At 55.2% G+C, this 25,770-nt stretch overlaps 8 protein-coding genes across 8 annotated transcripts; 6 read left to right on the top strand and 2 right to left on the bottom strand.

Annotated features, from left to right (window-relative positions):
- Window positions 1-412: 412 nt before the first annotated feature.
- BO70DRAFT_388441 (carotenoid oxygenase family protein) lies at window positions 413-2,307 on the top strand (the record flags this gene model as incomplete). Its single annotated transcript, XM_025545990.1, has 4 exons — window positions 413-440; window positions 491-1,130; window positions 1,187-2,008; window positions 2,044-2,307. Coding segments are annotated over 4 exons (1,754 nt in total), but the record flags the coding sequence as incomplete, so codon positions are not given.
- Window positions 2,308-4,180: 1,873 nt separating this feature from the next.
- Window positions 4,181-6,979, top strand: BO70DRAFT_363620 (putative cholinesterase). The gene has a single exon (XM_025543614.1). It carries the CDS (start codon window positions 4,605-4,607, stop codon window positions 6,825-6,827), a length of 2,223 nt encoding a protein of 740 aa, XP_025397831.1. The 5' UTR covers window positions 4,181-4,604; the 3' UTR covers window positions 6,828-6,979.
- A 274-nt stretch (window positions 6,980-7,253) lies between these two features.
- Window positions 7,254-9,693, bottom strand: BO70DRAFT_318020 (uncharacterized protein). Its single transcript, XM_025540403.1, has 2 exons — window positions 9,181-9,693; window positions 7,254-9,108 (listed from the first exon to the last, which is right to left on the bottom strand). The coding sequence occupies exons 1-2, from the start codon at window positions 9,289-9,291 to the stop codon at window positions 7,639-7,641; spliced, it is 1,581 nt and encodes a 526-aa protein (XP_025397830.1). The 5' UTR covers window positions 9,292-9,693; the 3' UTR covers window positions 7,254-7,638.
- A 1,451-nt stretch (window positions 9,694-11,144) lies between these two features.
- On the top strand, window positions 11,145-11,531 carry BO70DRAFT_397956 (uncharacterized protein; the record flags this gene model as incomplete). Its single annotated transcript, XM_025546750.1, has 2 exons — window positions 11,145-11,251; window positions 11,345-11,531. 2 exons carry the CDS (start codon window positions 11,145-11,147, stop codon window positions 11,529-11,531), a joined length of 294 nt encoding a protein of 97 aa, XP_025397829.1.
- Window positions 11,532-12,518: 987 nt separating this feature from the next.
- On the top strand, window positions 12,519-14,461 carry BO70DRAFT_295190 (putative acetamidase; the record flags this gene model as incomplete). The annotated part of the gene is made up of 4 exons (XM_025539503.1): window positions 12,519-12,559; window positions 12,661-13,064; window positions 13,112-13,582; window positions 13,638-14,461. 4 exons carry the CDS (start codon window positions 12,519-12,521, stop codon window positions 14,459-14,461), a joined length of 1,740 nt encoding a protein of 579 aa, XP_025397828.1.
- A 1,589-nt stretch (window positions 14,462-16,050) lies between these two features.
- On the top strand, window positions 16,051-18,140 carry BO70DRAFT_397954 (uncharacterized protein; the record flags this gene model as incomplete). Its single annotated transcript, XM_025546749.1, has 4 exons — window positions 16,051-16,273; window positions 16,349-16,750; window positions 16,809-17,316; window positions 17,384-18,140. 4 exons carry the CDS (start codon window positions 16,051-16,053, stop codon window positions 18,138-18,140), a joined length of 1,890 nt encoding a protein of 629 aa, XP_025397827.1.
- Window positions 18,141-18,718: 578 nt separating this feature from the next.
- BO70DRAFT_430581 (putative MFS transporter Fmp42) lies at window positions 18,719-22,336 on the bottom strand (the record flags this gene model as incomplete). The annotated part of the gene is made up of 4 exons (XM_025548169.1): window positions 18,719-20,568; window positions 20,622-20,784; window positions 20,865-21,259; window positions 22,296-22,336. The coding sequence occupies 4 exons, from the start codon at window positions 22,334-22,336 to the stop codon at window positions 19,092-19,094; spliced, it is 2,076 nt and encodes a 691-aa protein (XP_025397826.1). The 3' UTR covers window positions 18,719-19,091.
- Window positions 22,337-23,848: 1,512 nt separating this feature from the next.
- BO70DRAFT_294955 (uncharacterized protein) lies at window positions 23,849-25,732 on the top strand (the record flags this gene model as incomplete). The annotated part of the gene is made up of 7 exons (XM_025539495.1): window positions 23,849-24,041; window positions 24,095-24,399; window positions 24,464-24,731; window positions 24,780-25,244; window positions 25,292-25,398; window positions 25,446-25,545; window positions 25,596-25,732. Coding segments are annotated over 7 exons (1,575 nt in total), but the record flags the coding sequence as incomplete, so codon positions are not given.
- Between the last annotated feature and the right edge of the window lie 38 nt (window positions 25,733-25,770).

Raw genomic sequence — 25,770 nt, 5'->3', positions numbered from 1 at the left:
ACCAGATACAGTCAGATGTGATCCTGAATAATACCACTGATCCGCGTTCTAGACTGTATTTTTCAGATCCATATCCTAAACATATACCGAAGATCGACGGATTGTCACCTCAAATCCACGCGAGGGTGAAAATGACTCAAGCCTGCGAAGGTCTGTGCGGTCTCACGAAGCAGCAAGATCAAGAAAAGCTCTGGTTCTGAAGATGTGATCCTGCAAAAGAGGCTCTACAAACCTGTTTGGGTTCCTTTGTTTGCCCTCATGCTCCAATTTAAAAGGTTAGCATGCGAAGGTTTTGGAGTACATGGTCCATGGTTGCCACGCCAGATATGGTTCGGTAAATATCTATAAAATGTAAACCTACTTCCTCACCTCAATTGCTCTCACTCTAAAGCCATATTACCAACAATACTAACCATGACCAAGTTGCAGAGAAAGCATCCGTGAGTATGCAGTCCGCCGATATACGGGGAGAAAACTGACCGTGTCCCAGATACCTTGCGGGCAACTTTGCCCCAATTCACACCACGCTTGAGTCTCAGCCCTGTTGTTTCGAGGGACTTATTCCAGATGAATTCCTTGGTGGCCAATATGTTCGCAATGGTAGCAATCCATTAAAGCGAGACACTCAGCGCGATATCCACTGGTTTGACGGAGATGGAATGCTCACGGGCGTCTACTTTCGGCGTATTCCCAGATCGCCGGGAGTCCAGCCGGTCTTTACCAACCAATACATCCTAACAGACCTTCATTGTGCTGCAGAGAGAAACAGCTGGGTGTATCCCATTGTCCCCAGCGTTACAACTTTGACAAAACCTAATTCATCTTCCATCGGGGTTTTATACGAGGCCCTGCGCAGTATGGCCCTGGTCTTTGCCTCCCTCTGGAGACTAATTGCCCGACCAGTCAGGAGGATGAGCACTGCCAACACCAGCATTGTCCATCATGATGGTCGAGTTCTGGCAACAAATGAGGTCGGACCTCCCATGCGTGTGCTTCTTCCGTTGCTGCAAACAGTTGGCTGGTTTACCGGCGGCAGTGCGGAGGGAGAATCCGCAGATGTGGATATTTCTGAGCCATACTTCGGAGGACCAGGCATGAACGGGTTCTTGCAGGAAATGACCACAGCTCATGTGAGGCTCTCCCTAAAAGCAAATGATCTTCTGTGCCTATTAACATTCATGAAAAGCCTCGTACCGATCCCCATACCGAGGAACTTCTCCTATTCCACTCGACATTTGTCCCACCATTCGTCAAATACTCCATTGTACCTGCTAGAAATTCATTTGCAAACCGCACCCGCTTCAACCAGCGTGTCCCTGGGATGGCCTCGGGAAAATTAATGCACGACTTTGGAGTATCCCGCCAGCATACCGTGATTATCGACTTGCCACTCTCGTTGGACCCGAGCAACCTCTTGTACGGGAAGTCGGTGGTGGATTATAATCCAAATGGCCAAACCCGGCTCGGGGTGTTCCCGCGGTATCTCCCAGAGTTTGTCCGGTGGTACAAAACCAGCGCCTGCGCTGTTCTGCATACCGTAAATAGCTGGGATGAACAAGCCCCCGATGGGGTGCGTATAAACATGCTTCTCTGTCGAATGAACAGCGTCGCCCCATTGTACCATATGGGTAACCTGGATGTTCCAAAGACCGTGAACAGAGTTGAGCCCGAGTGTCGTCTCTACTATTATCAGTTCCCACCCTGTGAGGAAGAGGCCAACGAAATTTGTCAACAATGGGCGCTATCGGCCATTCCATTCGAGTTTCCATGCGTGCCTCGACACCTTGAAATGACGGAGACGCAGTTTGTCTATGGCTGCTCGATGCGGAAGGGGAACTTTGCCACGTCGTTCGTCAGCAGCGTCAAGATTGACTGTCTCGTTAAAGTCGATGTGCAGCGTCTTCTCGCACAGGCCGAAGCCGATCCTCCGCCCCAGGTGCATGGTTGTGTGGATAAACGGTCAATAGCCGATGTCCTCGCGTCAGACAACGATAACGATCCGATCCGGGTTTTGCTCTTCCAGAAGGATGGTATGCCCAAGAGTGTTCATTTGTGCCGCGGAGGGAGGCGAAGTCTGAGGATGATGGCTGGCTTGTCACGTATGTCTTCGATGAGTCGCATCTTGACGAGGATGGAGAGGTCACGGATGGTTCACGGAGTGAGCTGTGGGTCATTGATGCTGTTGGAATGAAGGACGTGATCTGTAGGGTGGTATTGCCGCAGCGAGTACCGTATGGGATGCACGGGAATTGGTTCTCTGAGGAGCAGATACTGAATCAGCGCGCTGTATATCAGATACGCGAGTAGGCGCGTACTCGGTGGATCCGAGTCGGACAACTTGAACAGACCTTGATCCCAAGAACTTAGACGTCTATGAATTTTGCTCATGGATTAAAGGGATAGCTGTATAGTGTGTTTCCCGTGGTGTGGAGGGGAGGTGGTCAAGGTGACAATCGCCCCTTCCCGCTCCAAGTCGTATGTATAGCTTCATGCCGGGTCAAAACACGTCCCGCAAAATAATCAACAACATTGGTGAAAGGCGACATACCACTATGCTGGACATGTAATGAAGCTGCCAGTCTTAGGATTGGAGTCTTTTTAAAGAGCAGAAAACCGGTGCATGGCTGGTTGGAGGACGAATCCTCCGGTTAGGTGGGCGCGGACCTCCGGCTCCAAGGCACCCACCCCGGCGATCGTTCGACAGACTCACCTTTTTTTTTTCATCGTTTTTCTGATCTTTTTCGTCCCTTTTTATCCTCCACGAGGCAGCCAGGATATAGCTACAGCTGAGGACAAACAAAAGTAACCAAAACCTTCAAGATGTAAAAAGGCAAAAAGCTCACCTCGCCGTGGGGCTTGCCAGGCTCCCCGGGGGCTACGAAAACCCCCTGAGCCAGGGGTTTTTGCAACGATCTCTCTGCTTGGGTCGAGTTCCAAGGGGATCGAACCCAGGACTCCCCTGTCGATCTGGTTTAGGCAGCTGTCGACATTGGCGCCGCGGTGTGCCGTTCGGTCACCCTGGGTTTTGTTGCCAGAATACGCTGGCAGTTGTATTTGTAGGACCCTTTGCTTCCCAAAGGGGAAACTGGCAGGCCTGGCGGTGCAGGCTTCGTTTGTCTCTCTGCCTGGTCGCTTTTGAACGGGCTCTGGGCCTATCCCCGTTCGTCAAGGAGGCCGGGAGGGGAGGGGAGCTCTACTCTATCCCCTTCCTCTACGGTCTTCTTGCTTGCAGCACCTGTCTGTCTCCAACTGTCTTTCTGGATCTTGTCTTTCCTTCCTGGTCTATCTATCCTCGTAACGCGATGTTGCCAGAGTGTCGCGGACCTCAACCCAGCGGCGACTCCTACCGCGCTGTCACGACACTCCCACGTCATCTTCCCCAACCATTCACCTCCCATCCACTTTCGTCTAATTTGAAGCCATCCCCATTTCTTTTCGCGCTCTTTGAGTAGCGACCTACCCGGCAGCCAACACTTCACCTTCATACAAGCATATCGATGCCTGATATCTTATCCTGCAACCACTGATAGACACATCAAGCACATGTCTACTATACCATGATAATCCCATTTCTTTTCACCTCATGCCGAAAGGCTCTTCTAGAAGCACCCTTTATACTTCCTTGCTATGGCATGTGAGCATTTGCTCATCGTCTGCGGCCACTCCCCAGGTCCCTCCTGGAACTTCCCGATCTACTACACGTTTTCCATTCTCCACAGTTCGCAGCCTACGATGTTGCTACCCAGCCAGCTTCTATTGTGAGATACTGGAGAGTACTGTTTAGTTTTCTTTGATCCATCTGCGTTTGCTCGTTGTTCATGCCGCCTAACCGTCAGGTCAGGTGGTGCCTGGTCAATGACGACTGCGCGCAGCTTCGCCGGTTCACCTCGACAAAACTAGTATTTTCTTTCCACCATATCATCCAGTTTCTCTTCTCCCGCATAGTTGCTGACAGTTACTACTCGTACTTGAATACTATCCATTCACTGACACTGACACCGACACCTTAACTAGGCTTCAGGGCATAGGGCTAGGGCACCATGTGGGACTAGTCCGCATCGAGCAACCCTGCATAGTTGTGGCCTTGTGGCCTTGTGGCCTTGATGCCTGAGCGACCCGTCTCGTCTCCCATCTCCTCTCCAACCTTTCTTCTCCATCAATCAATCATCACACCATCTCATCCGCTGCCATCCGTCGAACTTCTCCGTTTGACCTCCGTGCACCAGCCAAGCGAGCCTACCATACAACATGAGCCTTTACTCCAGGTTGCTTGCCGAGACAGCCATTCAGATCTCCCTCCTCGGCTAGATCGCGAGCGCTTCTTCTGGACCCATCCGTCACCCAACGGTACCGCTAGCCGTTTTCCGCTCGTGAAATGATACCATGCATCCAGTTCAGCCATAGCATCCGAGCTTCGCGCGCCTTTGCCATGGAAATACCCTCCGGAATCCATGATGTTGGCTCATCCGGCTATCCCGAGCAACAATTCGCCCAGGGACCCAGCTATGGCTTTCTTTCTTGGCAGCCATGGAGGGTTTAAAACCGGGCTGCTGCCACACCCAGCAGTTCCTGTTTGTGTCTGAGGGTAGTCGGTTTTCTGGAAAATGCAGCTGTGTTCCCTCGCGAGTGCTCTCCTTCTCTGCTGGCCTGCTCTTGCGGTGCCAGCGCCCTCGGCAGCTAGGAACACTCCTCCCAGCATTGCTTCTTTGGGCACTCTCCAGGCTCTGAAGTACAACGACCTGGGATCAGCAAACAATGGCACAGCTGCTGTGTTGCTTTACGATCGACTCGTGCACTCCAACGCCCAATCCCGGTGTGCTGCCATCGGGGAGTCCCTCTACCCGCTGCAGAACGTACCCCGGGCCAATGCCACCGAGTTGGCGTACCAGCTTGACTACCTCGTCTACGCAAACGATCTACAGAGCGATGATACCTTGTGGGTTGCCAAAGCTCCCCATGATGACTGCCAGGCATACTCTCAAAGTCGCAAACAACTGATTTCGGTGCCCTGTGACCGAGAACTGCCCGCCATCTGCACATCCAGCGTCCCTCCCACCACCGACGGAGACCGAACTGCCGTGAACACATCCAAAATCTCGATTACGTTCGACGGATACCACATGACTGGCTATCGTGATGCCCGCTCGTTCCGCTTCCTGGGTATTCCCTTCGCAGATCCGCCGGTGAGGGACCTACGGTTCGCACCACCGCGCCCTTACTCGGGCTCCAGGAGGCTCGACGCCACCAGACTGGCCGATTCATGCATCCAGTCAGTATCCAGCTTTGGGACCCTTGACAACGGTGGTATCTCCGAGGACTGCCTCTACCTAAACGTTTATACTCCAATCCTGTCAGCCCAATCTGACATCAAGTCCACACGCAAACCCGTTGCTGTCTACTTCTATGGTGGCGGCTTCACCAGCGGCACCTCATCCATGATCGACTACGATGGAGGAAACTTCGCCAGCCGCAACGACGTCGTCGTCGTGACCATCAACTACCGCGTCGGCGCCCTCGGATGGCTAACAACCGCTAATCTCACCACGGGTAACTACGGCACACGCGACCAAATCCTGGCCCTGAAATGGGTCAACGAACACATCGCGGCATTCGGTGGAGATCCACAGCGCATCACCATCTTCGGTCAATCCGCCGGCGGCCAGAGCGTCATCGCCCTCCTGTCCTCCAGCGCAGCCCATGGTCTCTTCTCGGGCGCTATCGTGCAATCCGCCCCGGTCGACCTTCCCTGGTTCACCCGCGACGTCTATTCCAAGATCGTAACCCCCAACGTCGCCAGTGCCGTCGGCTGCAATGACACAACCTCTGAAACAGCCCTCCTCTCCTGTCTCCGCTCCGTCCCCGCCACATACTACCTCGACAACACCACCGAGTTTGAATCCGCGATGACCGCCTCCTCCGCAACCATCGCAACCTCCTACCTCCACACCAGCGATCTCCTCGCCTCGATCGAGCCTCTAATGCCCATCGTCGACGACACAAACAGCGGTGTCATTGACGATCAATTCTACCGTCTCCTATCGAACAACACCCTCCCCAACCGCGTCCCCACCATCTTCACAACCGTCACCGACGAAGCGGCCCTCTACGTGGACGAATACATCACCTCGCCCGTCAATGCCACCGTCTCCGCCCTCTCCCTAATCTACGACATCGCCTACCCAGCCTCCCTCGCCGAATCCCTCCTCGCATCCAAAGCCTTCCCCCTAATCCCCACCGACCCCGACACAATCCGCAACCTCATCGGCTCCGCCCTCACATACAGCGAATGGACCTGTCCCCAATCCTACCTCCTCCACCAGGCCCTTGCCCACCAAACTCTCCCGCGCCTCTGGGCCTTTTCCACCCCCCACGGCCACATCCAAACTAACGTCTCCGTACCGGCCATCTGCTCCCCAAACCAGGACTACAACGCAACCTGCCACACCTCCGACGTGCTCCTCGCCTGGGGCACCCTCAACAGCAAGACTCAGAACGTTGCCCCCTACTACAACGTCCAAGACGTGCTGCACTCCCGTCTCCTAAACGATATCTTCGGATCGTTTTTCCGCACCGGAGATCCGAACCCCGATCCTCTGATGTTGAAGATCCGTGGTCCCGCGTATGCGTCGACGTATGAGGTCTTCGGTGGAGGGTATGCGTTGGAGGAGTTGCGTGAAGGCCAGAAGAATGCGAGTGCGACTGTGAATGTATTGAGCTACCCGCCCTCAGTGGGGTCCGATCCGGGGAGTACGGAGATGTGTAGGGTTTTTGAGGACTTTGGGTTTACCTTCCAGAGAGCGGGTTTATTGAGTTATTCTGAGTTGTAAGTAGATACCTGCGTTCTTGTAGGATGGGTGGATAGACAGTTTACTTGTGGGTTTGATGGATGGATGGATGGGAAGTTAGTGAAGTGATCAGTCTGTGCTATTTTAGAGAGATTGTATGTAGGGCGAATGCCTGGTAGATAAGTAGACCCGTGGTAGTCTCATTTTGAAGTACGCATAGTTGAGTCAAGTCGAGTCGAGTCTCATCCCATCAATTCCGCCAGTGACAACCGGCCAGTATCTGTATCTGTATAGTATCTGTCTGTGTCCGTGTCTTACCATCCCGCTGACAGTCAGTCACGTTACTCGCTCTAGTAGTCGTAGCTAGAAAATTCCCCTCGGCCACCAAAATGGGAAAGGATACAAACATCTACTCCGGAAATAGTCATGGAAATGAAAAGAAGATCATCTATTCTCACAAGAATTCTTGTTATGTTATGTATGATATTGAGACGTCCCACTAACTAGGTAGGTATATCGTGAAAAAAGAAAAGGCCACCCATGTTAACGCCTAGCTACTGAAGATCGATCATATCATGCATCCATCGCTCCATCCATCAGGTCACATGTCCTTACTGTCGTTCGTCATCAATGCACGTGTACTGTACTGTGCAGTTCATAAATAGGTAGGATAATATAAGAAAAAAAATAATAAAATGCTGCAAGGGGAGAAGAGAAGAGAGGGAACCGGGAAGCGGCCGTAAATTGGTGGTCATCATTAGTTCATGGTCATGGTCAAGGTCATGTTCATGTTCATAGTCATAGTCAGGGTATGATACGCGTTAGGTGATGATAAAATGGCAGTTAATTTCTTTCACCGGTCATACATGGTTGTTGGCCTTCGAGTTCGTAACGGATATTCCATGTCCGGCATGCCTACGGGGATTCCCCGCACAGGGGATGACTGGACTGGATTGGCCCATCTTTGGGATCGGTACCCCCCACTTGGGTATGGCGTGCGTTCGGGCATGGTTGTGGGATTGCCAAACCCCGTGGGGTTGGAAGGAGGAGCAGGTCTGTAACTCCGGCGGTTGTCGTCTACTCCACACATCTCGATGTCTGGAGGCGGGCGGACGACGTAGCCATTGTTCATGTTCATGTAGCGAGGGTGTACGTGCGTATATACAGGGACTTCGGGGTTGATCGGGACGGTGGACGGGTCGCTAAAGGCGTGCTCGCGGTAGCTGGGACCGGGGTTTCGGGGGTGGACTGGCTCATCGGCGTAGAACCTCGATGACCGTGCACGGCGTGCACCGTCGGAGTCGTACGGTCTGGCTGAGCTGGGGTTGTATGCATCTCGGTGAGCGTACCGTCGTGGGTTCTCCGGGGAGAATTCGCGCTCGGGCTTTCTCGCATATGCTTCGTGCGAATGCCGGCGACCGTGCGATTGGGGCGTGGAAGGATACAGATGGCGGCCATGTCGGTCTGTAGTGGGGGATGTCTCGCGCGGTGCTCCGCTGGAGTCTTCGGATGATGCGTCGGATGCACTGTGCCCCGGAAAGCTGCCAGGGCTTACTGGGCGGGCAAATGACGGAACGCGGTCGCGACCCCTCGCCTTGGGTACGGGTTTGGCCCACATTGGCGGCGACGGCGCTCGATGGGGTTCCTCGAAGTCTGGAGGATGGGAGAAATGGGTGGACGGAACGCGACGAGAGATCGACGGTGTAAATTCAGCGCTTCGACGACGCCGGTGCCGAGTGTGAGGATCTGGTTCCTCCGGAACCATATGGGCGCGGTGTGCGGTTGTTCGACGGCGGGGAGTAGCGGTCTTCTCCTCCTTGGGAGAGGGGACGTCTTTGTGATTAAAGTGATAATGATAGGTGCCAAAATTTGGTGGGGAAGCTCGTAGGATGTTTCGCTTCACATAGTCCAGCTCGAACCGCCGGCTAACCTCTTCATGCCATTCCATCATTTCTAGATCCGGTATGTCCGGAAAGGCTTCCCGGGGGATCATCTTGGGGAAGACTCCCCCGTTGGGATTCTCAATATCCCATAATTCGACCGCATTTTGGAGGTAGCGACAATGCTCGTCCGGGTCGAGAAGCAGCTGGATGGTTTGCCATCGCACGAAGCCGTTGGGTTGTAACGCGGGGATGGCGGGAGGCTTGTAGGGGTCTGAGGTTGGTTGAATGCTGTGGAAGCAGCCGAGGCGCTGGTAGATGAAGGACAGGGCGGAGGGTTTGGTTTGGAGGAAAAGGACATCGTAGTTCCCGCCGACCTTGCGATAAAACGCGGCCAACCGTTCGGGGGTCAGGTCGTTGGTGCCGTAATCATCAAACGACGCCTTTGGAGGACAAGACTCAGGATAAGCGCCAAATTTACTTTTTTTTTCGGAGCTATACCGTCACCGACTTACTATGATGTGCGCGATCTCCAAGCAGAGCTGCTCCAGCAATGGGGCAGGGCTCTTGTCGGCATTGATCAACACTCCCCAGAAACTCGGGCCCTCCTCATGGGCGGAAAACATGGCCGGGCTAGAATGGGGCCGACGGCACGGGGCATTTCACAACAGCGACAATGGCCGTTGCATCGATGGAGCTGGGAGGGGGACTGAAGTTGAAGAAAGATGAATCGGAGAAGCAAGGCTGGAAGGCTGGATGGGGACTTGGGAGGGGGGGGGGTTTGGGGTGCTGCTTGCTGCGTGCTGCACCTTGCGATCAGCCTGGCCACTCGATGACCAGTCAAGGACAAGGCAACGGCTGGCGGTCAGGCACCCATCTGCGTAGCTCCACTGCGGGGGAGCCCAAAGGAAGTAGTTTGCTGGCAAGATAGACAACTCAATCCGCCTCATCTGCACGCAAGGGCATCGGGCGAATCATCAGGGGGGCGGAGGAGTTTGGCGCTGGATGCGAGGGAAAGTGGAGGGAAGTTGAGGGAAGGTCCAGGGAAGGTCGAGGGAGATTCAAGGGGAGGCCTGCACGAGGCCGCTTTGGGGGCTGGCCGACCGCGAGGCCGTGACTGCCCCGCAGGTGACTCTCGGGAGAGGGCCGGTGGTGTGACCCGATGGTAGGTTTCGGGAGTGACGGTGGCAGCTGATTATGATTATTCAAATGGGCGAGGTTCGTAAATCATGTTGTCGTGATCTTGTTGTAGGTTTGATGTGGTGAGGTGTGTGGGGAGGGGAGTTGTAGTGGTGATGGTGAGTACAACTAACTAGTGGATGGATGTATATATAATTAAGTATTGGTCGGGTCTGCTAGGTTCACCCACACCAGCAGCCCGAGTAGTACTGCACTACAGATAGCATACTACTACTAGTATGGAAATCCTTAAACCAATCCATTATATTATACCTACACAATCCCTCCTATTTTATATATATATATATATATATTTCCCCAGATCACTACGTATCAACTATCTATGGAGGTAGTAATTGTGGACTGATCCTGCAGGTACGGCACATTGGTGACAGGTGCAGGCTACCGACAGGATACGCTTTGCCAGATAAGTACGGAGTATGGAGTGCTAACTAACGACCTAGTTAGTACCTTGTCTACGTAGGGCAGAGAAGTGCTTCAATACGACCTTCTTCTACCTGACCGCCAAGCCAACAAACCTCAGGCTCTAGGCAGGCCGGTCAGCAACGCAACGCAGCAATCGATGGCTTGAACCCAAAGCACATACCTCCTTCTTCCCAACTATGCCTCCGACCCCCCAGATTGTTTATTTGTATACTGATGTTCCTGGCCAGATCCAAACAGCCGGCATGACGCGTACCTTACGGGATCGAACCATGGAGCTACTGCGGGGCCCTGATTGGACAGACGGCTCCGCTTGTCAGATTCCGAAGCTGCTGATTGGCGGGCTGCCGGAATCCGCACGGGCCCATGGTCGGCCTCAGTCATTCCTCAGCAACAGGAATCCGGCCGGGATACAACCACATTGCTGCCGTTGTAACAACCAGCGCCCGCAGCTGCTGCTCGGGTTGAACAATAATGTCATCGCTCGCGCCTCCTGACTTCTCCTTCTTCTTTCCCTCTCGTCTGTCGTTTTACCCTGTGCGCCTGCCTCAACGGAAACCCTCATTTCCTTTTCCCGCTGCGGTGGTGCTCGACGACCCAGGTCCATATACTTGCGAGTTTGGTCGTCGTCGGTCTTTCTACGCCCATTTCACTGTGTCCTTCCCTTCTCTTGTCTCCTCGTCTCTTGACCATCAGGACGGACTAGCCATTCCCTGACCCCAGCCAGTTATACAAACCATCGTGGTATACTACCTGTGCTCCCGGTCGAGCATCACCCGTACAATACCCCCAAGCCCTTCACTCACTGCACATACGATACCATCCTCCATGTCTCGCTACCAGTAAATAAGTGAGAATGGCTCTTGTCCGGGACCCGGCGTTCTGGCGACGCTTCTCCCTCGCCATTCATCTCGACGAAGAGGCGAAGGGTTCTGACGAACACAAGGACGCTCATCTCTGGTCGTACGTGCAGCCTTGGCCCTGATATCTGATCTGCTGGAATTGCAGTAGCCATCACAAGAGGCCCCCCCTTTCGCTGACCACGGATCGATATAGGAACAACTGGATCAAGAAACAACGGCAAAAGAGAAAGCGAACGCTCCTCTACGGCTTCCTGATCTTCCTCATCATTGTGCTTATCTGTGCCGGGATCGTCGTGGTCATTCTATGGCTCAAGTCCCGCAACTGGCTCCAGGAGAAACCAAAGACGACCGTTATAGAGCCGACTGCCACACCGGCATAGCGGTAGGTGCCGTTGTTGCTGTAACCCGACCAATACTCGAATGACTGCTGACCCGCAAGGCTGGATCCAGACGGCGATATCGTCGAGAACGAGAAGACCACGATCACACCGTGCTGCAATAACAGGAGAAAATCGTCATTAGCCCCTACCCTGGACTCGAAAACATCAGTCGGATGGGATGTGGGTACCGAAACCTGGCATGTGGATAGACAGGAAACCCCGTGGATATGCGTCTGAGCTGGATGCAGACGAGCCGGCCTCGTCCGTACAGCTTCATTTTCTTCATGGCGTTCACGTTGACTATCACCAATACCCAGCGTGTTCCTGGTTCCACCCAGGCGTCGACATGTAGTAGTTGTTGAGTCTAATACATAATATTTCTGGTTCAGTTCTGGATTAGCCAAAGGGGTTATAGCCATACCCTCCCTCCGCACAAGGGTTTGTTCACCATCATTTGAAAGGGTTGAAGAGTTCGGTCTGTAGAAAAGAGACTTGATCCAGCAAGTAGGCCAGTCGCGGAACCAAGATAAGGCCGCCCTTGATCCGCTCGCGGTGAAGCTGCTGACTGGTCACCGCATGGACCTGCCCAATCAGGTAATGCCAGCGCCGGCTGCCGGCACTCTTATCGGTCACGTGCCGCAGGGGGATTGTACCCTGGAGAGCTCTTCGACGGGGGCTTTCTGAGGATAGCTGTACAGTCTCTGGATATTACATGCATCCAAGCATGCCAGCACATGGAGCGGACATGATGGACGGGCATAGTGCTCCTCATCAGTGCTGGGGCTGCGCGGACTGAGGACAACGGACAGCGGCCAAATCAGGCAGGCGCACATCAGCGACGCTTATCAGCGGGTCGGGCTAATCGGGCTTCTCCGCACGTGTCATCCTCCCCCGCAATAAAAGGCGCGCTCGCCCCTGCTTTCACGCCCGTATCTTCCTGGTCGCGGACGTTTCTCTTGCTTTTGGAGCTCTCTCCCTGCCATCACCATGTTCCCTCCATTCGACTACTTCACATACCGTCGCATCCGGTACGCAGAGGCCCCCCAATGCGCCTTGACGGAGCTATCAGTACTGCAGTACCAGTCCTTAGCTCCGCTCGGTTCGTGTGATTGCTGACCGACAAACATAGGGACCTCAAAAGAAGCGAACGGGCGGCCCGATTCGCTTCCCTTGCTCCGGAATACCATGCGGCCTTCTCCGCTGTAGACAAGACTATCATTGATATGCCAATCCAGGAGCTGGTATACGAGGTCCAGAATGACTCGCTAGCCCCCCTCGATGTTCTCCGCACTTACGGTAAAGTCGCCGTCAAGGCACACGAGAAGACCAACTGCGTGACGGAGCTCCTCCTTCCCGAGGCAGAATCGTGGGCGGAGTCTGAGGTCAACCTCCAGGGTCCCCTGGCGGGTGTGCCTATCTCCCTGAAAGACTCCGTGCAGATCAAGGGATTCGACATTACGCTGGGGTATACCAAACTCGCCTGCAAGCCGTACGCGGAGGACGGTCCCATGGCCAGATTACTCAAGGACGCTGGTGAGTGTTTCCCTCATCCGCATACGAGGGACATCTAACATTCCTAGGCGCTGTCCCATATGCGAAGACCGCGCTGCCTGTGACACTTCTCTCGTTCGAGTCGGCAAATGCTCTCTGGGGCCATTGCCGCAACCCACATGTTCCGGAATACTCTCCGGGTGGCTCAACCGGTGGTGAAGGTGCGCTCCTGGCCCTCGGAGGTCGCATTGGTATTGGGTCCGATGTTGCTGGCTCGGTTCGTGTGCCTGCTGCGTGGAGCGGTATCTACTCCCTGCGCTGCAGCACCGGTCGCTGGCCCAAGGTTGGTGTCAATACTAGCATGGCTGGCCAAGAGGGTGTTGCTAGTGTGTTCAGCCCGATGGCTCGCACTTTGAACGACCTCACGTACTTCACCAAGGCCATTGTCGGTATGAAGCCGTGGAACTACGACCACACCGTCCATCCGATCTCGTGGCGGGAAGACGAGGAGGTCGAGGCCAAGCACAAGACGCTGAGAATCGGCGTCTTCAGCAATGATGGTGAGTGCTACGGAGGGTGAGATTTGGTGCTGTCGAATATTTCTAATCCCTCCAGGCGTGGTCCCCCCAACCCCGGCAATTGAACGCGCGCTCTCCACCACGGTTGCTGCTCTCACCGCTGCCGGACATACCGTCTCGGAAATCACGCCGCCCGCCACAGCCGACCCCTTCACTGGCCTCGACCTGGCTTCCCAGCTCCTCAACTCCGACGGCTGCGTCACCTTTAACTCCCACCTGCACAGCTTCGAGCCCTCCGACCCCGGCGCAGATCAACTCACGCGGATCTGCAATCTCCCGAGTCCTCTCCGCTACCTCTACTACCTCTGGGTTCGGTACATCCGACGGGATGCGAAGTGGGCAACCCTCATCCGCGGCTTTGGACCCAAGTCGGCGGCTGAGCTCTGGCGACTCACCGCGAGGCGCGAAACCTTCCGGGCTACCTGGCACAGCTGGTGGGATGCCGAGCCGCAGCAGTACGACTTCATCCTGTGCCCCGTCAACGCTACCCCGGCTCTCCCGCACAAGGCCATGCACGACGCTGTCTCGTCATGCGGGTACACGTTCCTCTGGAATCTTCTGGACTACGTGGCGGGTGTGCTGCCAGTGTCTCACGTGGACGCCAAGAAAGACGCGCTTTCCGGTCCATACAAGACGGTGCTGAAGCAGCTCGGGGCCAACAACGCGATCGCCAAGGGCGCGTGGATGCACTACAACGCGACGAAGATGGCGGGACTCCCCACGGCGGTCCAGGTGGTGGGGCGGAGATGGCAGGAAGAGAAGGTGCTCGGGTACATGGCAGCGGTCGAAGACGCGTTGGAACAGTATCGGGACCCGGTAACTGGCGAGGGAGGAAAATACCCGTTGATTGAGCTAGACTGAGTCACCACTCAAAGAGCGTTAATTAATTGCATCCCGTGTCCCGTGTTCTAGATATGTCTCGAAGGCACCTCAACCCATGGCACTCGCGTAGCACGTCGGAGTTACCGTACCTCCCTGACTGGTCGCGACCTGGGTCCGAGATAGCGCCGGTGGTAGCTGTTTCAACCTTAACCGATGAGCCTCTGGACAGGGACATAAGCCCTGGTGCGGAACGGCCGAGCCAGGCGACTGGCCATACATGTGATAGCCCAGGAACGCTGGACGCCAACTTCCGACGGATGTTGTGATACAAAGCTACCAATAACCGACACAGGAGGCGAACAAAGGAGTAAACCTTGAAGTGACAGCGTCGCGCACGAGCTAGTCACTAGGTTATGAGCCTAGGCAAAAGGCAGGAAGTAGATAGGGTATATCTCGGTCGGGGCATCTCCGCCCGGGCGTCGGTCCGTAGTTCGTTCGTACTTTTGACCATCTCGCCGGAGCCGAACATCGTACATTCATCGGTTTACTAGGTGGGTGCTAGATCGACTGCATGAGCGGATCCGGCCCCTGGATGGTTGATTGCGAAAGAGAGAGAGAGAGAGAGGATCAACGAGACGGGAGTGACCTGTCATTCTGACTGCCGCAGGACTGATTCTTGGTCCGAAGGTCGAGCAGAAGCCTTATTTTTTTGGGGACTGTCTGGGCGTTCCCCGCATCGACCGCCGGCTCAGCTGGCGGATCCACGGGCTGGTCGGGGCCAATGCAGTGACGGGCCCCGATGACAGGGACAGGAAAAAGGAAGCAACAGCCATTGGAAGTTTGATGGATTGCAGCGGGCGAAAAAGAAATGCCCAGGAAGAGCAACGAGGGAGATCGTGGCAAGGCGGAGAGTGACCGAGAACGAGGCGAGGGGAGGGGAGGGGAGGGGAGGGGGGTGAGAGGAGTGGCTGGCTTGTTTGATCAGATTGATCAATTGCTTGCTTGCTTGCTTGCTTGCTTGTTTAGGGTTTGTAGTTTGATTGATGGATCCAGGACGGACGGAATGAAGGGATCTGCATGGGACGGACCATGACCATGAATTGATGGAGCAACAAAGAAAGAAAAGAAAGCAAAGCAAAGCCTGAAAGCGTCGCTGGGGGGGGTTTTTGGCTTTTGGCGGCACCAAAGCGACGATCCGCGCCGCCAGCGTATTTGATTCGACCGCGGCCGCCTTCTGGGCTCCCTCTTCTTCGCTCTTCTCTTCTCCTCTTCTCCACTCATTCCCTCCCTCTTCCCTCTTTCCTCTTCCCCCCCCAATTCTCCTCGTCGCAATTGTCATTGACTCACCATCTCATCGCTTCATTCCAAGTGATGAAATGACCCTCCCCTCCGCTCCTCGCCGTCCTTTCCCTCGCTGAACTCACCATCTCCCTCCCTCCCTCCCTCCTCTCTCTACGCCGCTCCGTCGCCATCGCCCCCCCTTGTCCCGGTCCCCGTCCTGCCCTATTCCAGCTTTCCAGAACAGGATGCTGCCATTGGCTTCTGCGCTGCACTCCTATTCCTGTCAAATCCTGTGCTCCTGAGGGGCAATACCATGACCCTTGCGGGTCGAACAAGAAGAAATGGAAATGTCTACAAACACCGTGGCTGCGGGCCGAAAGGGCGATGCCATCTTTGTCAATGCGCGCCCGTCGTCGAAAAATGAAAAGGACTCAATCCAGCGTCTGGTCCGCGCCCACGTGGGGAGATGGATCTCCGATCAGACCAAGGAACGGTCGCCCGCGGAGGGCTTGCCGGACGGTCAGGCGCGCCGCGACTCCTCCGCCAGTCGTTCGCCGATGCCGCGTTCAGGTCCGCGCAGGGAGCGCCTGCATTTGACTCCGCCGAATCTCTCTCCTTCCTCCACATTCTGTCCAACCCCCCCAGCGCTCCTTCTGAACTCCCCCTCGCCCCCGCGCAGCCCACCCGCATCCGCAACACACTCCGACTCCGGCCAATCAGTACCCCCCGTCCCTCTGGAGCAGATTCCCTTGCGTCGACGAGCTGCTTCCAAGAGACTGGACTTTCCCCAGCCGATCGATTCGGATGGAATGAACATGTCCCCCGCGCCCTCCTGGGCCTCCCGGGAGCAGAGCCTCGATGGAAGCCCGGACGAGCAAGCCGAGCCGACACGCACCCAAAACCCAGACCGCCACGCCAGTCCACCTGATCGCATGACACCAGGCTATTCGGGATACATTGAAAACTTCAGCTGTCAGGTGGTAGACCCCTTTTGTCAGAATCCATTGAGTTATTTCCAAAAGGAGGTTTCGGATACGGAGGAATACTGTTCGTACTGCCCCGCCCCCTCCCATGCGGTTATCGACTAACCTGTCTGGGTCTGTAGGTCTCCGGGTATTATGGCCCGGCCTGACTCCGGTCTCACCAGGACAAGAGACGTCACCCTCGAGCTCCAACTGGCTGCCGCTCGCGTTGAAGGATCGTACCTTGTTCACGGCCTTCGTATTTGGCTCGCTGTCTCACAAGCGCCTCCGGTGGGTGAATGGCTGGATTGGGCGAGACCAATTCAAACCGGAAGAGCAGCGGATCCTCCAGATCTGCGAGATGGAAACCATTCAAAACGTCACTCGGGAAGTCAGTGACCCCACTCGAGCGGTGTGCGACGCTGTGATTCTGAGTGTGATCTGTATGGCGCATAATGTGGCGGAGGATCATGGCCGGGCAGTCCATCAGACCACCCCGTTTGATGCGCCCCTGCAGCGTTTGCAGTGGCTCGATATATACGGAGGTCTGCCGCCGAACCTCGTCCACATCAAAGGCCTGGTCCAAATGGTGCGTCTGCGAGGCGGTCTCCAGAATCTGAGCCTGCCTGGTCTCGCCGCGACCCTGTCCTTGTAAGCCAAGCCATCCGGTTCCCTGACGGCTGCTAGAGCACTTGAATGCTGACATATCGCCGTCCAGTTCCGATATCGTGACATGCAGTACATTCCTGATGCCACCGGTGTTCCCCTTCATGTCCCTCCGCCAGGAACGAAGAGGCATCCACCTACAAGAACTCCTCGGGTACACTCCTGTCGACGTTGATCGCCGACACGGCCCGCTGCGCGACATCGGACTTACCCCGGAGCTAGTGGAGGTCATCTACGCGATGCACCTCTACACCAACATCGTCGAAAACCACCTACGCACCCACGTCGTGAACCCTGATTACTCCCTGCTTTCCGACCAGCGCAACCTTGTCCACTACACCCTCCTCTCGATACCCTCCGCCAGCCAACTGGACGGCTTCGCAGCCTATCAACCGCACGAGGTCATCTACGAGGCCTGCCGCATCGCCGCTCTCATCTTTGGCGTGGGCGTCGTCTTCCCCCTCCCCGCGCAGAGCACGCCCCTCGCGCAACTCGCCAAACTCATCCAAAACGTCGTCCAGCTCTCCGACGTCGCTACGACCTGGAACCACCCGCAAGCCCGCATCGTCCTCTTCTGGGTCCTCATCCTCGGCGGCATTGCGGCAGACGACCAGCCCGAGCGGTCCTGGTTTGTCCAGATCATCAGCCAAGCGGCCGCCAGCCACGGCATCGGCACGTGGGATGACGCCCGCAAACTGCTCGGCCTGATGCTCTGGTATGACCGAGCCTGCGACAAAGCCGGTCGCGAGCTATGGCAAGAGGCGAAGCACTCGTTCGTGAAAATGGAAGAACTTACGCCACCATCGTGATCTTTTCATGATGTGTGGCACAGCCATATATCCTTCTTTTCTACCTCTTACCTTCTACTTTTCACTTCCACCTCCACCTCCACCTCTACCTATCTTCTTCCTGTCCATCCGCCTATCTACCTACCTTCTACTCACCTTCCATCCTACCCACCTACTCATCTACCTTCAGACGTCTCTCTACCTCCTATCCACCAACCATACCACCCACCTACCACACTCCCCCACATAATCCATAATCCCCCTCCCCTTCCCCATCTCACTCCCCTCTTCAATACGTCACGACTTACGAACTCACGACAACCCCTACCTACCCTTTTTGTCTTCGATCAAGGACGTAGCACCCAGCAGTGTGATGCGGTGGTATGGTATGGTATGGCACGACGCCAAACCAAACCCGCGATTTGCTACCCACCAATCACTATTCCACAACCGATTAGTCAGTATAGTATATTAGTTAGACCTGTACGTATATAACCAAGCAAGCAAGCAAACAAGCAATACCCAAAGCTAGCGCTAGCGCTAGAGCCAGAGCCAGCTGGGGACCTAATATAATGAAATTGGACTGTTTTCCTTTTGTTCATGTTGCATGATTGTGTAAAAATATCGGTTCCTATATATAACAGTAAAAAAAGAAATAGCGAGAAGAGAAGAGGGGAGAAAGAAAAGTCTTGTTCATCGTGACAGGGTGAGTGTACTAGAGAAAAGTAAAAATAAGTTCTCTAGGTACTCTGTACAACAACAGACTACCTGAGACAAACAAGACAAACAAATCAGAGAGAGAAGAAAGCGCTAGGCTATACGATACTATACTATACTATCTACATGTAATCGATTGGACTGTGGGATGTCGAGTTTCGAATGCTGAGTATCGAGTATCGAGTATGAATAGGGGAGGAGAAGCGGGATGAATGTGACTGTGAGTGGATATCCAACTGAATGCCTGGCCCTCTTCTAAGGCCCCGAGGTTCCATACGAGGACGGATCCCCGCCGCCGATTGGGCGAATAAGCGGCTCCCGCTCTCTATCCCTCTCCAGGCCCCAGTCTCGGGAATCGACGCCATCGTGCATAGCCGGGACACTGAGTCCGTTTTCCAAGGGCGCGGGGTCAGTGCCTATCTCTTCTGCCTTCAAGATGGCCATCCGGTTCGCTTGCCAGGTGACGTATGTTACCAGAATCACGCCGACGAGAAACGTGGTTACTGTCAGTAAGGCGTTGACGGGGACGGGGTCGCGGTGGAAGACGCGGAATGTGAGGGTGTCGAGACCGGCCTGAGCGAAGTTTCCCAGTCCAGCGAGGCAGATGACCAGGCCATAGACTTTGCCGAAGGTCTGGAAGCCGAAGACTTTGGAGGCGTAGTCCGAGACTGCGGTGTAGTAGAAGGGACGGTACACGACGAAGCAGACGATGTTGGCGTAGCCGGCGACGGTGTTGGGGATGCAGCCGAGAATGCCGATGAGAGTGGCGGTCACGACGAGGGTGCTCAGGACGGCAGGCGTTCTGGCGTTGTCGAGGATGACGCCGATGAAGGGGACCGAGGCCAGGCCGCCCAGTGGGAGGAGGATGTCGAACGCGGAGTTCATGGTTTGGGCGAGAGCCGGGGAGTGCAGAAGGTAGGTGTACTGCTGACGAATGGTCGCGACGAAGTAGTTGATTCGGAGCATTTGGAGGACCGTGAAAAGCATGATCAGGACAAACCACGGGGTGCGGATTTGTCGCAGGGCGGAGATGCCGTGCAGGGCACCCCAGACACCACCAGATGTGTGGGGGTTTTTGGACTCGGCTGGCACGGGTTCCAGCGGAGCATAATGCTGCTCGGGGGCAGAGAGCAGGTCCTCGATTTGGTTGATGACGGTTTGTCGGTGGAGACGGCGGTCGTTTCGCTGCCGTTCGCCTTCTCCGCGGTCATTGATGGCCTGGTCGATTTGGTCGGTTGCCTCGGCGGCGCGGTGTATTTGCGCTTCTTGCACAAGCTCGCCAGCCGTTTTGTACGATGTCGTGGGCATGACGGTTAGCTGGGCAGCTAGGATAACGATCGGGACGACAAGATAGGCCAAAAAGAATCGAGATGGGGTGAAGGCGCCGCCGGTGTTCTCATATAAGAGGCGGAATATAAGGAAGAGAGCGCTGGAGGCGTCAAATGCCCCAGTCAACATAGATAGAATCAGACCTGACCGTGTGGGGAAGGCGTTAGACAGGTGGAATGACGAAATGAAGATGAAGGGTCCTCCGAGGGCAACGAAAACGTAACCTGGCAGGTAGGCGTCGAATGAGACTTTGGGAGCCAGCCCGAACAGGAGGGTCCCCACGGCCAAAGAGACACTGCCAATGATCCCGCACACTTGCGGGCCGTAGGCGTCTAGTATTGTTCCTACAGGCAGAGCGGACACGTTGGTAACGACAGCGGCTATCGTGAACATGAGATTCAGGCTGCAGCGGGTCAGCTATCTATCTGCTCATGACATCTTCAGGACGGAATATACCGGAGCTCCTGTCCGTAGCAAACATCTGAGCCGCCATCGAGCTCGTCCTGCGAGCACTCGCTGCGATAGACGCCTTCTTTGATCAGGACGGGCTTAATGGCAGCAAACCCGAAGATTATTCCAGCGGCAAATAAGCAATACATGACGGCGATACACACCTGCACTTGACGGATATCAGAAACAGACCCAACGAAACGACGCCTCTGGTAAAATAGAAGCGCCTGCCCTACTGGAGCAACGTACAGATTCGCTTTGTGTGGCCGACCTCGAATGCTCCTGTCGTCTCTGGGCCATCATAGGCTTGCACTTTCAGCGTGACATGTTCTTCCTGCGGCGGTTCACCATCCGTTCCCAAGTCCGCCTGGGTCCGCCTGGGCGAGGCATCCCGGAGGAGAGGATGCCTGTCGGGGTCGTCTGCGAGTGTTTGGCTCCAGCCTGGCCCCGCATATGGGTTGAAGTTCAGGCGCTGTCTGAAGGAATGGTGGCTGAGATTCGACTGGAACGAGGAGGCGAGCGAGGTTTCCGGCAGGTCATGGTAGCTATCTTCACCGTCGGAGTCCTCGGGGCGCTGCTGGCGACGGAATGCAGCCGGGTTTTGCTCCCATGACTCTAGGTACGAGACGCGATTGAGGGACATCCTAGGAAGGCGAGCGCACGGGGAGGGTTAGCCATGTCTATGTCTCTCACGGTCCCACCGAGGAATGCGACTCCCGCCCGTACCTCGATCACTTTCCCCTCCACCACGCTTCTCTTCGGCCACAAGCTTTACCCTGTTGATACAATTATATAGATATGAGAGATAATGAGGATGGTGTGCCGGGATTGCAGGGCGCAACAAGCAACGGCGGATGTCTGGTTCACGGTGGAGTCGACCCGTTTTCGGTTTCGGCCCGTCGATCAGAGGATCAGAGAGGGGGGGGGGGACAGACAAGCTTCAGGAGCTTCAGGAGGGTTTGGTCCGATGGCTGGCGGTGGCAAACCGATTGGGAAGAATGGTAAATCTGCCGAGAAAGATCAATTGAAGCTTGATGCTGGAAATCCGGGGGGGGGGGGGGGGTTGGGTTGTTAGGAAGGGAAGGATAGCAAGTTCGCAAGATTGGCAAGATTAGCAAGGAGGGCCTTGGTTTTGACGGTGGAGGAGGGGATTTTAGTGGGCGCAGTTGGGGGCCGAGCATCACCTGACCGGGCTTCCCCGCGCCTGCTGCTTTTGGCAGCAGCAGCAGCAGCAGTAACGGCAACAGCAGCTGACTTGTTTGCCTGTTTGCTTGTTTGACTGGTTGATCTCCTCGTCTTGGGGGTCATTCTCACTCCTCCCACTTGACTTCGTGGCGCTTGTCTAACCTGATCCCTCCTTCCTCCATCCCTCCATTCCTCCCATCAGACGCATCCAGGCAGCAGAATCCCCCGATTCTTATTTCTCCAGGTCTACATCACTTGTCACTTGTCAATTGGCTCTCGTAGCTCCATGATCTACACCCCGATCCAAACCTTTAGGCTGTTCGTTCCCTGCGCTGGCCTCTCCCTCTCCCTTGGCTTGCGGCTATCTCAAATGCTTTCTCGCTTGCCCATTGGTGTGAGTGAGGGAAGGACGTCCTGCGGTCAGGACAGAACGAGAGGGTCGAGACTGGAGAGGTTGAAGAACAGCCACCATTGCCATGCGCGGTGTCAACTTACGCAAGCACAGGCTGTTCGGTGACAAATAGCGACTCGGCCATAGTGGCCTGGCTGCCCTGATTGGCAGTGGGCGATATACTTACTCCAATCTCCATTCACGGACCACCGGGAGGCTGGGGCAGCGGACCCCTCACCCTGACCATGCGAAAACCCAAAAGACTAAACAGCCACTGGTCGGAAAGTGGGCTCACCGTCCGTGACTGCCCGTGGGAAAGGGGAATAATCGTCGATCCGCCTGCGCTGAGGAGTGTGGGCAGGTTCAACCGGCAGCTTCGGCGTCCCCGCCAATGACACCGCCAGTCACAATCTAGGCCCACAACTAGCAGGGATTGGGGGGAATTCCGCTGTGAGCTTCTGTCGAATGGACCTCCAAGGCCGATGTCCATGTATACAGGGGATCAACTAACGCAGCTAGCAGCCCGGTCGGATGCGCATGACCCAGGGCCCCAAGGGGGTCTGGCGGATGGGATGGATGGTCGGCACGATCCCCGGGGACCTGAAGATGAGGCCTCGCAAGTCGCAACGATAAAGCCCATCCCATCAAGCCGCGGGCCGCCTTCCCCCGGTTCGCCTGTAACTGAGGATTGCAGATTATCTACATGATGGGACTCCTGACAAAAGGTGCAATTAAAAATGCCGAGTTGCTCCTCACGAGACTAGCTCCAACCGAAACGTTCCGGCCCTGTGGACTTCCCTTTTAGCCCGCGAGGATTATCTGCTTTGGGCAGTGATCAGAGGCCGATGTGTCAGTCACCATGCGCTGCCTCGTCCCCGAAGAACAGCGACAATTGAGACGACTTCATTTTCTCGCATTTGCGCAGAATTCAAATCTCATTTTCCATCGTGTCCCAAGGAGAGGGGGCTTGAAACGGCCGTGCTGTTCCGGACCGTCGCCTGGCCGCACGCGCAATATGGTTTTTTAGCCTCGTTTGGGCCCCTGAAGGCTGAAACTCGAGGGACTCGCAACGTCGACTTTGGTGTTCACGCTAAAGAGAGATCGCCTCGGCCGTTCTGTCTCCTTCTGTATAGGGCTCCTGTTTTCTTTCCTCGCCCCTCCATCCTTATTTGCCTGGCGGCCCATGGCCATTATGCCGACTCCGCTCTGCATGAACCATCATCCGTTGGCCATTTGACCGTTCGACCTTGTTCTGCCCATCATAATCACCGTCACTGAGGCGGTCGCCCTTAGCTGCAGCCCAGGAAGTAGTCTGGGCTGTTCGTCGGCTCCTCTTCCTTCCTTTACCACCCACTCCTTAAGGCCGTGTCTGCCGTGGATACCCTTGCTGCTCCATGGCTATTGCTGTTGCCTGCCGAGGACCGACTGGAGCATAACGTTATGAGGGGATGGTAAGTGATGACTGCGTTTGCACACACCTCCGGTCCTGCTGGTCTCAGACGCCTTACCACCTAGTTCGCGTATGCTAATGCAGATGTTTAAAATCCAGCCTTACCTGCCGCCAACGCCATCTCAAATGTAACTCGTTCCCAAACCTTTTCCTGCCGACCGAAAGCAGCGGTTTTTTGTCCACAGGCCCTAATAGTCGATCCTAGGTGATAGGACCGGATCCTCGTGCTTGCGATGCCAGCGATCAGGTCGACAATGTGTTCCGGCACCTTCGAAGACGGAGGAGGTCACTTTCCGACACGGCCAGAACCCGTCGCTGCGGCCCAACGGGCCTCCCCGATACGGAGAGAGCGACCTTGTATTTCCGGCTGACCAGGTGTGGGTTGAGATGCCTGTCCAAGGTTGGTCAAACTGCCTTGAACGATCGCGCTACTCGCTAATCCCTGCATTGCAGTTGCGTTTGAGGATGAGACGGACCGTACAGCAGCAGAATATCACATCGTTCCGGTGGGCGCCTCACCACTCTTCGCTACAAAAGCACCAGCAAGTCGGCCTTCGTCCTCCTCCTTGGCAGCGCAACCGGTGTCGCAGCTGGTGTCTACCCTGAAGGACGCCGCCCCCCCACGAACAATTCCTTCTCCGCGTCCTGCTCCCGGCGATCTGGTTTTCGCATTTGATGATTTTGGCGATTCACAGAAGGTGAAAAGGCTTAACGAGGCTTTCCTTCTTCGACACTTCCGGAAAATGCTTGGCCCATGGGTACGATACTCCGTCCTTCGGCTATATTATGGTTGTAGTATGGCTAATTAATTATGTGGAACAGCTGGATATTTGCGATCACGAAAGGCATTTTTCGGTTGATGTGGTTGAACGAGCGCCCGAAAACCCCCTCCTATTGTACGCATGTTTGGCGACAGCAGCTCGTCACCTTTCCCACACAAACCATACCGTCCCACCAAATACCGCGGACGAATACCATGAACGATGCATCGGGATACTTCTGCCCGTCCTGGAGAACAGAGAGGTGGAAATCGGCATTGATATTCTTCTTGCATCAACCGTCATACTACGATTCTTTGAGCAAATTTCCTGTATGTCATTGGAAGCTCGCTCCAGACTATCACTAATCTCGTTTACAGCCCATAGCCCGTCGAATGACCTCCAGCGGCACCTCTTAGCCGGCTCAGTATACATCAGCTCTCAAGTCGAATGCGCGACTTTGGGCGGGCTTGCTGAGGCATCCTTTTGGGTGTTTGTCATGCAAGACATCCAGCTCGCATTGGCTTATCAGAAACCTCTGCGCTTGACGCTGAGGCCGTTTGCAGAGAAGCTGTATCACCTATGGGAGCATAAACCGACACAGACACAGACAGAGCGAGACTGGACGCATCGAGCCATCTGGCTTCTTGCGGAAACCATCAATCACTGCTACGGGGTAAACCAGTCGCTTCATATAGAGGTGATCGACATGGTAGCCCTGAAACGGAGGATTCGTCAGTGGGAAATAGAAAAACCGGACAGCTTCCGGCCGTTGCATTACTCGACCGCAGATCCAAGAATCGGGAGACCATTTCCTGTGGTTTGGTTCACCAAGCCCCTTCAAGGTACGTACAGCTCTAAACCAGGTTACGCAGGTATTAATGCTCCCCAGCTACGGCTGTACAGCACATTTGCATGGCGAAGGCTCTGGTCCTCCAGCACGAGATGAGAGCCTTGTACTCGTCTCCGCGGGCACGGCAGGACATGCGGACAATTGAGGTCTGTTACCAGCAGAAGATACGCTTAGGGTGAAGCTAATTGATTAGGGTAATATTATGCGGAGCCTAGACATCCTCTTTGGCATCGCGCTGTCGGTGGATGATGAAACGCCGTTGCGCATCATGGCCTGCCATGCACTGTGTGCCTGTGAGTTATTTTCGGACTTTGTTTCTTACCCCAACTGATAGCTGGTGTAGGTGGCTCTTGGATCCGTGACCCACTGGCTCAGACATGTCTGCTGGACCTGCTCCGACGAACGGAGGGTGAGAATGGATGGCCGTGGGCATTCGTGGTTCAGAAGCTAAGCCAGGACTGGGGCTTGACGGCAAGATAGCGACCCTCCCAACGCGAGTCAACCTCCAAGAAACCCTG

This window comes from Aspergillus heteromorphus (assembly GCF_003184545.1).
Source record: "Aspergillus heteromorphus CBS 117.55 chromosome Unknown BO70scaffold_19, whole genome shotgun sequence".
Lineage (NCBI taxonomy): Eukaryota > Fungi > Ascomycota > Eurotiomycetes > Eurotiales > Aspergillaceae > Aspergillus > Aspergillus heteromorphus.
The sequence above is the reverse complement of the archived record's forward strand: the minus strand, read 5'-3'. Positions and strand labels throughout refer to the sequence as shown.